Raw genomic sequence first — 12,940 nt, forward strand, 5'->3', positions numbered from 1 at the left:
TTCACAATAGATCTGAAATTAATCAAACTCTGTGCAACACGTTTTTCCTGATATGAAGAATCAACCAACAGTCCAATAATGATAAAGATTAAAGGCAATTTATGGTATACCTTCAAACATGAAATAAAAGCATATTTCAAGTCCTACATTTGTACATCTCATGAACATTTCATTTCAGGTATCGCAGGCATCCTGTTCAGTAAATAAGTCACATTATTGTCCTTATTCCAAAGGAAATCGGGTACCAACAGCAGAACAGGGCAAAGCTGGAAACAACACTGACACTCAGATTTAGTATTCAAATAAATAGCTACTATTGTGTTCATTTAACATAATACATTCACACCATTCTAAAATGTGCAGTATTATTTTCACAGGTTTTGCTCCATAAAATCTGTGGCAAAGCCAGTTTAACAGCAGCTATTAAAAATTAAGCTGAGTCAAAATGGTGCAAACTATAAAATATAGTCACAAAAAAGGTCAGGAAAGGTCATGCAGCTGCTCAGGAAGACAGTTTCTAGCAGCTGACATTTTAAAAGGGGATGTGATTTCATTCATCTTTATCTGTTTATCTTTCATGCAAAACTATTTATTGACATTTTTTTACTTTGTGGCTCAAAACGAGACTTCGTTGATTTGCAAAAATAAATAAATAAGGTTACAATCAAACAGGCCTGATATCTTTTTTTACACTAACTTAAATTACCCCTATGCTTCTTGGCGGTTCCTATGACTGAAATGTTTTAATCTGCCTTATTACAGACATCACTATCCTCGCATCAGGATATGCTGTGAGCTGAATATCACAGATAAAAGCATTTCCGTTTCTTCTTCACATTGTAGACAACTAGAGCGCAGCATCACTCAGCTAAATGTTTGTGCAGTTCATTGGAAGGTTGCTTGATTTGCACAGCAACATCAACCAGTAAAGGTCACTGAGGAATCTCTCGTTGAACTTGTTCGGCGACTCAGATCAGTGAATGAACTTAAATACGGTGGGAAAGATCTTCTTGTGAAGATATTGGACCTGTTTCTTCTGAGTCATCAGTTCCTCAAACTCAAAGTAAGGGATCTGGTAGAGAACATGATTAGTTGTTAATGACTGCAATGCTTCGTATATGGGAGATCATATTGGATAATAATGCAATGATCGTACCTGCACCACCTCATAGCCCATCCTGCGGAGGTGTCTCCTTTTCGTGGCTTCTTTCCCCAGCAGGTGACGTGTGTTGCTACAGAAATGTTTTTCTCCATCCAAACACAGAGCCACCCTACACATGACACAAGACATGGAGGAGGAGTTGAAATAATCGGTTCAGAATCGCCACAAATGTCATGCAGCTAACTTTCAGTGGATTCAAAATGTAACCGATCGGCGTGTCGATCTGCTTGCACCCGTCGCAGGCTCTGCAGAACGTGTCTCTCACCTCCTGTAAGTCTGATCCCACTCAGACAGAGGCAGAATGTATCCCTTCTCATCCAGGCATATCTCCACATCTGGAGAAAAGTGCACATGGAATCCGTGAGGGCAGTTCAGGTTAGCCATCGACTAAAGAGAGGATACGCTGATGTTGTGAGGTTCTATATTTACTCCTGCATACCTATTGTGTAGCCACTGTGAGTAAAGACTCTGGTGGAGTAAAACTTTCCCCCCAGCAGCTCTATAAGTGGCCCTTTGACCTCTTTGTAGAGGAGACTCTCCATCGGGGTCTCGAAGGCATGGTCCACAGAGGAAAACCTCTTCACATAGAGGAAGTGTGGCAGTCTAGGACCCTGATGAGGAAGAAAGTATGGAGAATTAATCCCTGTTATCATTTATCTGACTCAAATCTTTTTCTATAAAGACATTGCTTAATTTACTTGGCAACTCCTGCAAGTACACGACTTGAATAAACTAAACGCACTCTTCAAAAAGAAAACTCCCAACTGTATCCTGCTGCGTTGCTCACCCAGTAGTAAGTGCACTCTAATGAGCTGGAGAGATGCAGCTGTGTCAGCTGTCCCAGTGCGTTCTTGTCCAATGGCTCCCCCGGTGCTGTAAGACAGACAAGGACAGCTTACGCCACAGACATTACATACATATAACATACACTGACACAGCTCCTCATGTCTACATGTGGAGTGACAGCAAGAGCGGCACGATGCAATCCAATGGAACTGCTCTGTCATTAAGTCGACTTGAATGTTCTTTGGGTAAGCGGCCTCTTGCGTACCTTGCAGCCTCTGCAGGAAGTATGGGCTGAACACTCTGGACATGTAGTTGAGTGGGAAGCGTTCCAGTTGGATGCAGGCGTGCAACACCTCTATCAGGGAGCGGGGCTGGAACTGTGAATACCTGGTTGACAAAATGCTCTCTAGCTTTGTAAACATCTCATTGGAGCACTGAGGAGCAAAGGAGACATCAAGTCATCAAATACGCGTCACTTTTATGTTTCATAGTCTTTAAAATTTAGAAACAGCATTGCAACATGATGAAGAGCCCTCACCTGTGGCAGATAGTTGAGTCTCCCCATGGCGACAATCTGTTTGGCAATCTGAAGGGTGGTGTGACTCTCAGCATGGCAAACAAAGTTCTCAGCCACAGCCTCGAAGATTGGCTCGGAGCGGCACTTCATCTGCAGACAGTACTCCATGACGGTGCCGATCAGCTCCGGATCACACTTCGCCATCCTCCCTGACAAACACAGCACAGTACTTCAGGATTGACTTCATGCCTGATCCATTTAGACCCACATCCTTGTTTCCCTAAAACACATTTGAGGACATAAAACCCACCTAGTAGGTGTTTCTCCAGAGCAGACAGAAGCTTTTCATCATGATGTCCCAGGATCATCAGCGCAGAGAGCATCTGGATAACTTCATCATCACTGAAAGCTTTTAGGACCTGTGATGCTCTGTGACACAGCCTCAGCAGCAGGGAAATGGCCTGTGAAACAAAAAGGTCAGTAATATAATCATTCACTTTTACACAAATTACAGTGCGGCACTTCAAGAAGAGAAAACATTTAGTGTTCCTAGAGAGACCTTCAGCGTAGAGCCAAGCATATCAGTGTTCATAAATGTCCAAGTGCGTCACAAGTCCAAGAGGAGCGGAGAAGTAGCTGCTCTACCTACCTGTCTCTGTTGTAGCTTCAACAGGGACTGCAGGATATTGCTGACTTCATTGGCTTTCAGCCGCTGGACCAGCCGCTGTGTGTGTCTGTGCAAAGTGGACAGCATGAGTCTCTGCCGCGGGCTGGCAGGATCGTGACACAGAGCCAGCAGGGAGTAGACCCTGGCCGCCTCGCTGGGAGAGACAACGTCCTTTTTTACGGCACCACATAGAGAGTCCAGAACCTCTGTCACCATGACTGATTGCCGGCCTTCCAGGGCGTAGGCCACCTCACCCAGGTGACAGAGCTGTGCCACCCGGAGGTCCCTCCTGGAGAGGAGCTCCAGACACTCATTTATCAGTCCGAGGACGAGAGGGCTGTGGGCCTCCAGGCCAGATTCGACACATGCCCCGAGTAAAGTGGCCAGTCCATCTGCCCTGTCCTTGCTGGGGAAGTCTGCCAGCCGGGAGCACAGCTCAGGGATCGCGTCCCCTTCGATCAGAGTCTGGATGTTGACCAGTGCGGCTGCATTGCTCTGTGGCCTGGTGTACGGGACGTATGGAGAGAGGTGTGGGGCTGGTCTTACAGCCGTTTTAGTGGGCATGCGTCTGCCACATTGGTACACGTTCAGGTCATCCTCAGCCCTCTCTGGGATGGGCACCGGGGCGAGGAGAGGGGCCGCACTGGCCTGCTGGACCGCCGCGGTGATGACCTGCGTACTGTGAAAAGTACGCACACAAGTTGCGCACGGTTGTTGCGCAACAACAGTCTTAAGGGTAAAATGCGTATCAGAGCATCTGCTCACTGGACTGCAGAGATTTAGACCCCGAGTGAGAGGGAAACAAGCTGTAGGGCGCTGACACGCCGCTCTGACGGACGACGAGAAGCAGGCGATGGACTTCATTGTTGTCTCAGAAGTGACGTAACGACCCCTACCTGTCTCAAAACACAGTGAAGACAAGGAAAGTCACCGTCAGGGCATGTTCCTGCTGTTACGCACAGGGCTTAACTTTGGTAGATAGATGAGGGAATTCAACACATCACATGTTGAATCCCCTCATCTTCCCCACAGGTCAAGTTACACACAGTTATAACACGGTTACACAAGTCAATTTTAAACGGGAATGTAGCGGATTTGTCCTTGCATAGCTTCCTTACAGCGTTTTTACACGTGTGAATTAAATGTAGATAACATATCTGCGCCAAACAAACTCTACCTTGTCTTTCAGAATATGACTTACCTTCAGCGAGACAGGAGTGCAAATGAGGAGAAGCGGCAACATGTTACAAAACTCAGCTTCCGGGTTTGGTAACAGCTCGTGGATTACATGTGCGTACACGTGCTGCCCCTCCGAGGTCAAACTGTGAACTGCAGGCTGGCTGCCCGACGTGCATTCGCGTGCTTCTTCGATTGACCGAGCCGAGCCGAGCCGAGCCGAGCCGAGCCGAGTCGAGCCGAGCCGCTCTATTAATCTCATCCATCAAGGAAAAAAAAAGAAGCAATATATGAATATATGTATATAATGTGTGTGTTTATATATATATATATATATATATATATATATATATATATATATATATATATATATATATATATATATATATATATGTATAATGATAATTGCAGGTTTCATAGTTCCAAATAAGTCTGCAGTTGTCAACAAATAGATTTTTATCAATATGTTCTGCTGTTTTTTCAACCAAGAGGTTCTCAGCACTCCATAAAGCATCAGCAACATTGATAAAGCCATACGTAACAATGAAACAATTCAACTTTTATATGTTATACCCAAAGCTACTTTTCAAATAGTCCTTCAAACCACAGTAAAGACAACATAAAATGCACAAAGCAAATAGGTATTTGTGTGTGAACTCACAGTATGTGTTTAATACATTCAAAACACAGTAAACACATAAACACAGTAAACAAATAAACACAGTAGGTGTTTAATACATTCATAACATGTCTCAACTAAGTCGTATACATTGAAAGTTGCGTCAGCAACTCTGAAGCCTGACGTCATCTTCCTCGTGGTCCTGGTGGTCAGTGCAGATAGATTTTAACAGTTTCCACAAGGTGGTGCTAGATACAAACAAACTGATTTGCCTCGGAGATCACTTTGCCTCAAGACACAGCTGAGCTTCATTTTTCCACATTTAAAGGAGAGAACAGGCCCGATATTGGCCAGCAGAGAACTTGCGTCAAACACGTGTGTCCCAGTCAGAAAGTTGTTCGTGCAGTACAGAGTCCCCATGATGGAATCATAAAAGCTGGAAAGAGAGTTTATATTATTCAACAAACAAATTAAAACATTTGATTCCCTAGCTCTAATATGCACACGTGTCTGAAAACAAATGCAAAGATTACTATTAGTCAGCAACACTTGCAGATCATGTTTGTGTGGCATGTGTTTTCCTTCTGTTAATTACTGAGTTATAGGCTACATGTTTTTGTCAGCGTACGTTGTGATTCTGGGGTTTAAGAAGGTCAATACCGGAATGTGCTTCTGTTTAAAAAAGCTGTGTGTGTGTGTGTGTGTGTGTGTGTGTGTGTGTGTGTGTGTGTGTGTGTGTGTGTGTGTGTGTGTGTGGAGTGCTCTGTGTTTGTGTGTGGCTGGCAAGACACAGAGTAGCACATGAAGGCTGATCCGAAAGTCATCTGCACCCCATATCTCCAAGACAATCTGTGTGTGTGTGTGTGTGTGTGTGTGTGTGTGTGTGTGAGTGTGTGTGGTGTGTGTGTTACCCATCTGGCTGGTTCCCCTTCTATCTCTTTGCAACACCACAAGCCCTCTGGACACAAGTTGGACAAAGAAGAAAGAGTGAAAAAAGACCTCAGAGCTTTCAAATGGTGAGCAGGGCAGACCTGATAAGATCTGTTATAATAAAGTTACTGTTCTGCCGGTAATGCTGATGAATCACACTGAATACTCACTCTGGCTGTGTGTCCATGTGTGTGTCGTGTGAGGGAAGTGGAAAAATGAGTCAGTTTTTTATTTTGTGATAATACATTTGTGCTGCTGCTGTGCAACCTTTAAAGACGAGGCATCATTTCTTCAGCCCAAAAAAATATAATTTAAAGAACTTACTCAGTAACCAGCTTGTGGAAACGCACCTCAGTACACCAGCATCTATGTACTCACAAACATACGGTGGATGGGAATAACATCACATCACGCTTTGGCCAAATCTAATCATCAAAAGTTCAGCAGTGATGTTATCATTACTCATGTCTACTCTGTCCTCGTCTTGCCTAAATTATTGCTGCTATTGGATTCAAAATAACACGGCCCAAATGGTTAACTTCCCTGGGAAATCTACTGCGAGAGTTCATCTCACCGACACTCAAGAGTTTTAAAACTTGACAAAAGTTGTTGAATTGTGGATTGTAAATGATGAATGTCAAGATTCAGTTCAAATGTAAAGGTCTTATTGTAGAGAGTGAGATGTCTGTGTTGTGAAAGTACCCGAACACTCAATCCGTGGAGAAATGCACACAGTAAAGTTGAGATGTCACAACTATCGTCACTAGAAGTAAAAAGTCATTTGTCTTTATTTACAATGTGAACTAAGTAAGTGAAAGCTTTTCCATCTCATGTTTTGAATTTGACTTTCCCTTTATAGTTCTGCCTTTACAGCAATAAAATAATCCCCTGAAACGAGGTGACAAGTTATTTATAAAGCAATAAAACCTGGCTAACTTGAGAGCTAAGCACAGACACCATGTTAAGGGTTTTTTTTTCCCCCTCCTCTCCGAACCGGTGTACAAATATGGAACAGATTCCACCGGAGATCACGTGAACAATTCAGATTCCTCTGACAAGTCAAGTGAACTTACTGAGAACTGATCTGTACCTGGTTCACTTGAACCCTTCAGGTTTCACTCCTTACTTAGTTACAACTAATCCCTCCTGAAGGTCAGCTGGTTGTGTTGTTGAAGATCCAAATAATGTGTGTCCACTTACCAAAAGGGTCACTGAGCTGACACTGGCCCAGCCCTGTGAGTGAGAAAAAGCAGCGATATGTGAATCACAGCAAATTATGGAGCTTTTGTTGACAGATTGCAGCCATTCTCCGTGAGAGTCATGTGGGATTTACTTTCATTACTTGCCGTAACAAGACCGTAATTTTGCATAACTTCAGTTCCTTCCACTTCGAAAACAGCCTTTCTAGACATGTAAAATCATGTGGCAGCGGGAGGTATCAATATTTTATACTACAACCTCTCTCACACTCTCAGTATGTGTGTGTGTGTTTGTGTGTGTGCCAGCTATGAAGGAATTCCATGAACATGCCTTTCTCCTGGGGATTCCAAGGATGGCTGTGGTTTGTTTTAGAAAGGTTAGGACCGTCATGTGTTTCTGATTTAGATCTAATTCAAGTTGTCACATAAAATATTAGTTCCGATGGGATTTTTTTTTTTTTTTTTTTTGAATTCTATTTTCGAGCATAACCGCCCGGGAATGTGTTTTGTGGTCTCTGTAGGGCGGGCGAGGCAATTTTTTTTTCTTCTTCTATGGAAACAAAAGGGCACACGTGTGGTACAGAAAAAGAAAGACAGGAAAAGAGAAGGAGCGTGAAAGAGGATCACATCCAGAGATAGGTGGTGCATTCTGGCAGACAGTAGGAATCCATTTCACGCCCAGATGAAAGCAGTGTGAGAGGGGGAATGTGTGTGTAGCCGTATGATAGGTGTGGCAGGACAGGGGTTAGGCCTGTTAGCTTTTCCTAGGCGGAGGAGGGAGGGAGGGAACCCTCCATAACCCGGTCCAATGCTCTTTCTGCTCAATCAGTGACGGAACAGACCCCAGGGGAAACCAGAAGTTATTGCAACTGATTATTTTTCTTTATTGTTTTCTATACAAGTGTGTCTTCTCAGATGAGATCGCCCAAACACGGTATGGCACAGTATACAGTACAATAGAGTATTCCATTATGATCCACTGTGACTTGTGTGGCATGAAAGTGGACCTTGTGCTGTTCGGGAGGCTTCAGTAACAGGGTACAGCTAGTTTTGGTGAAACGTCCATGCTATATTAGCACAGCAAGTGCTTCAGTGCTAATTGCTAATGCGAGCAGTGCAACAGCCTGACAGTAACGTGTCTCACATGGCAGGTATTTACCGTGTTCACCATCTCCATTTAACGCGCAAAGTGTTGGAGTTTAGGGAATCCAAAGGAAACATTGGGAGTATATTAAAAAGTTCTGACACAGACAGAAGGGTATGGGCTCTGAGCTCGAGTCCAGTCATTCTTCTCTTTCTCTAAGACACAAAAGTATGTGTTTCACTCCAGTCATTCGTCCTTCTTTTTGCTACCAAACGTCTTACAGAACAAAACCAGGGTTATAAGTTGAATGAAATGATTGAAAAATGCCCTGTTGGCCGCGCCCAGTGAAGCTCCCGTATCTATCAGGGCGTTTTCCTTTACAACTCTGAACTAAGTCCCTACAGATGTATTTTACATGCTGGAGGGACACGTCACAAATCTCCACTCTGAGCTTCGATTAAGAAGAAACAGTCCAGGATAAACAACGAAAGGGGACTTCAGCGTCACAGGAAGGTGAAGAACTGATGGTTTAAGCTCATAAACCACAAATCGCTTGCATCAAATCTTACCGTTTTTGGATGGCTTTAGAGCCGATTGTTTGGTCTCGCCTCAATTATATTTTCAAACTGGAATGAAATTGGTAATTCAACACACTGAACTTATTCTTTGTCAAATCCAATTTGTAATTGTGTGGCAATGCGCTTGCAAGCTCAGGATAGAGAAGTCACTCATGCACATTCAACCGCATGGTCGCATTCAAGGAAACGCCAACATTTAAGAGAAATAGTAACCCCCTATCATGCTAAACATTCTTTGTTTTATTTTCACGGACAAAATAGCCTGTAAGTGAAATACTTTTTTGCTTTCAGTACTATATAACATACAATTTCAAAGTATCATGACACGGTTAGTGGTCAGTGCAGCGAGGTGTGTCTGTGGTGGTGAAAGTATAAAGCTGCACACAGACAAGAATCTGAACAATACATATAATGTACAATAGGAATCTACTGTATGTGGGCTGATGGCCATCTGGTTAGGGGCTGTGCAATGTCTCCTCCCAGCAGGCAACTGAAGCTGTGAGCCAAGACCCCAGGCCCAACACCCTGCCGGACTTTGAAATCAGATCTTTATTGTCCATAAAGCCTCAGCCAAGTATGAAGAATCAGCCCTCCCTAACATAACACAAGATGAGAGAGAACTTGGGGGTGAGTGAGACACAAACAGGGAAATGGAGAAATGAATTGGGGAAGAAAGAGAGAGTAAGGGGGTTGAGAATTTCCATGTGGAGAGAGAACAGCCAGTACATATCAGAGAACAATGCTCACGCTCACAACTATGCCACAGTTATTTATAGGTCATTGAGAGATAACTCAATTTTCATAACTTTCTAATTTTGTTTCGGGTGGAACCAGTTCACATATCAATACAGAACTCTCCACTGGGGTCAGCTTTCTCTACTGGAACATCAGAGTGTATTCTGTTTCAGCCACTGTATGCTAAATATCCATCACATATTAAGTGAGATATGAAAAGGGAGGGAAACAATGGAGATAAAGGCAACAAGAGAGAGATAATGTATATGGTACAAGACTAAATAATGCAGGTTTAGAAAGAGCTAAGACACACGTGGAGGAAAAGCAGATACAAAATGCAATTGTTTCAAATGTTCAAATTTGAAGACATTTCCAAATATCCCATATACGAAAAATGGGTTGGAAGAGAAGTCATAATGACGTTGACCTTTGACCTTTGACCACCAATATCTACTCAGTTCTTCCTCGAGTCCAGGTGGATTACACTGAATGCTGCAGTCGATATTTTAGCTGTTCACGAAATCCTGCAAATTCAATATTGGGGAAAAAAGTGTTTCGAAAGAATTGACTAGCCCGTAGAGCGCTGTACACCACTCTGGAGTGATTAGTGCTACACATAAAATTGATTTAAAACAGTTGAGTTTCACTTCAGGAAAATCAACAAGCCGCAGCTTGTGGGTAGGTTTTATATTGCTTTATTGTTGTATTTCATTTTCCAACTTAAAGCAAGATTAATACAGTTATGGCCCCTGGAAGACAGAACACCACACAAACTAATATAGCTACACTGTGGCCCCGTTAAGAAGTTTTGGCTAACTTGTTAGCATACCATTGCTATGCACATCAAGCAGAGACTGTGTTCACCAGCTAGTTGCTAGCTCTGTCTGCCTGTTGTTTGGTGCTGGGCACGTCGTGTTTGTTACAGCTTTTTTTATTCATAAAAACAGCTGCTGGTGTCACTGGAACACACTTATAGAGAGCAGTGAGAACGAGCGAAAGCTGCACGTAGAGTAAAGGGAAAAAGCACAGCCCAGTGGTTTTTGGATTCATCACAATGAGCGAACCCTCTCAAATTACGCAAAGTGATTTGATCCATTGTTAATATAAAAATAATGATTGGCAACCTGTGGATATTTTTGCTTCTGACATTTTCTGCATTCCATTCAGTAAACGGCACAGACGCGTCTGGAAAGCCACTTCATGTCAGTCAGAGCACATCGTTCAAGGTAATTGAGCCCAAATGGCAAGATCATGCACGTAATGTGCAACCTCCACATAAAGTCAACAAGCAGCAGGAAGCAATCACCATGTTGATGTGAACACTTAACGACTCATACACTTCCCCATCACTACCTGCCACCTGACAGTGAGAATGCTGCACGAGGAGCTCACTGTTTAACCTCTTTCATATAGCTGTGCATATCAGATAGACATGCACATTTTCAAAGACCAATGCCCACATGTCCAGTCACAATCTGAGGCAATGAAGGGCTGAGCTATTTTACAATCGGCAGGCAGTTTGTCCAAGAGTTCTTGTCTGGGTTCACAGACACTCCCGTCTTCTTATGAATCCCGCAAAAAAAGGCAATTTGCTGTTAGTATTATGGGTGAAAAATATACATTCTGTCCTCATGAATGCACTTCTTTATTGCAGTAAAGAAATGTGAAAAATGTGTCAATGTCATTCACTCAAACACGAATCATATGACTAATACGCTGTGTATATAATTATATTTAGAGGCCTTGGAATGAACACTCAACACCCCGCCAAGGTGAAAGTGAACTGGGCCAGTCAACTGTAATAAGGCTGAACCACAAACCTCCACAATAAACAGGAAATATAAGGAATGACAACACATTGTGTGTCCAAACACATTATGTGTTTATTTGTATACTGTGTAAACAGTTGGGCAAAATTTCAAAGTTTCAACAGATTTTGCTCAATATCCAGTAGCTACTACGCATCTATGAGGCTAAAATGGAGAAGAAAGATACGTTAAAAAAAATATCTAAACCTAAATATTTGGCAACCAAACAGCTTCTCAAGCTATTAATATGTGTAAATCAAGCTTAGATGATGAACAACACAACAATATGGGTGTCGTCATTTCTTGCATTACGACTAAGACGAAATCCCAAGAAAGAAAGTTAAATTCAAGCCCCTTGCCAATTTGAGTTTTCCGATTCATTACATTTTATTGACCAATAAAATGTTGACCACTCTTTTGACTGATGAAAAGCATAAAATCAAATGTGACAAATTACCTCACGCGAGCTTGATGTTCATGCTGCTGGGAAATAAATGGGAATTATCAATGTCTGATAGAAAGTTAAGGGGAAAGCATCAGAAGTTCTAAAAAGCAACGGTGTGCTCTGGTCAGCAGCAATGTGATGTGTACGTGATCGAAATGGACCAAATCAAGCAAAAACTCCATTGTGTTTTCAGTGGACTTGTTTCAAGTTGTTTCAACCCTTGCATATGGCACTACACGCAATGGATGAAAAGTTTGGATAAATAAATGAAACCTGCCACTCCATATTTTGCAGACTGTGGGCAAAATCAGAGGTAAATTGTGACTTCATTCTGTTTCTTACACTTGGAAAGTTTTCCCTCAAAATGTAGAAGTCGACATTTTAATTGTCAACCTTCAGCCCGAGTTACAGCCAAGGTCACGGTTTGTGCAAAAGCGAATGGGGTCGAGGCCCTCGTGAAAGACAGGGGTACTTGACTGGCTGAGTCAGCTTTGTGTTACACTTGTGATTGATTGCGTCACTGCAGTGGAACGAAGTCGGGTGTCAGGGCTTTTATGGGCGACTACAGTACAGCAGCATTGGATTTCAATGGATATGCCCTTGGCCAGATAGGTGATAATACTACCCAGCCCCCCCTCCCACACACACACACACACGTACACACACGCACACAAACAGACACACAATTCTTCTTGAGGGCAACTGATTAACTTTGGCACCTTTTGTGTAAAATAAGATTATGTGCAACAGCAATTTCTCTTTCTGACCCCAGAGGAGTGGAACACAGTGTGATCTCCAGGAAGAAAAGACACCCAGATGACTTCAAAACGTGCCAGTCTGTTTGGCACAGATATCAGAAAGGTACCACCACACCTGTGCTGACATCACCTCATTCCATGAGCTCTGATTTCGTGTCCACTGTAAACATAATGTATGACAGGTCTCTCTCTCTCTCTCTCTCTCTCTCTCTCTCTCTCTCTCTCTCTCTCTCTCTCTCTCTCTCTCTCTCTCTCTCTCTCTCTCTCTCCCTCTCTCAGAGCCGGGTCCTCCTGAAACTAATTGCAGTTTCTTTCTCTCTCCCTTTAGTGAGTGACAGCGAGGATTTCGCATCGCCCCAGGCGACGTCACCCCGAGGTGGAAGAAGACGAGCGCATTTTTCCCTTCCTTTATCATCCAAAGAAAACACATCGACAGACTGCGGCACACGGGACGCCTCTATACCTGCAGCCGGTGC

At 43.1% G+C, this 12,940-nt stretch overlaps 1 protein-coding gene across 1 annotated transcript; it reads right to left on the bottom strand.

The window, feature by feature from the left end:
• Positions 1–82: 82 nt before the first annotated feature.
• Positions 83–4,412, bottom strand: LOC137782948 (FAST kinase domain-containing protein 3, mitochondrial-like). The gene is made up of 10 exons (XM_068572666.1): positions 4,334–4,412; positions 3,115–4,028; positions 2,776–2,926; positions 2,487–2,674; positions 2,214–2,382; positions 1,950–2,035; positions 1,602–1,773; positions 1,428–1,497; positions 1,157–1,271; positions 83–1,072 (listed from the first exon to the last, which is right to left on the bottom strand). Exons 2-10 carry the CDS (start codon positions 3,994–3,996, stop codon positions 974–976), a joined length of 1,932 nt encoding a protein of 643 aa, XP_068428767.1. The 5' UTR covers positions 3,997–4,028; positions 4,334–4,412; the 3' UTR covers positions 83–973.
• Between the last annotated feature and the right edge of the window lie 8,528 nt (positions 4,413–12,940).

Source organism: Clinocottus analis, unplaced genomic scaffold (assembly GCF_023055335.1).
Source record: "Clinocottus analis isolate CAN_PGR_092001 unplaced genomic scaffold, fCliAna1.0.p SCAF_12, whole genome shotgun sequence".
NCBI lineage: Eukaryota > Metazoa > Chordata > Actinopteri > Perciformes > Cottidae > Clinocottus > Clinocottus analis.

Bases quoted from the DNA above. Each gene is read 5' to 3' on its own strand.
- LOC137782948 (XM_068572666.1), bottom strand. From the start codon at position 3,996: ATGAAGTCCATCGCCTGCTTCTCGTCGTCCGTCAGAGCGGCGTGTCAG. The intron at 1,774-1,949 runs GTGAGCAACGCA...CTTCCTCATCAG, and splicing joins TAGAGTGCACTTACTACTGG to GGTCCTAGACTGCCACACTT. The intron at 1,498-1,601 runs GTATGCAGGAGT...ACTTTTCTCCAG, and splicing joins TCACAGTGGCTACACAATAG to ATGTGGAGATATGCCTGGAT.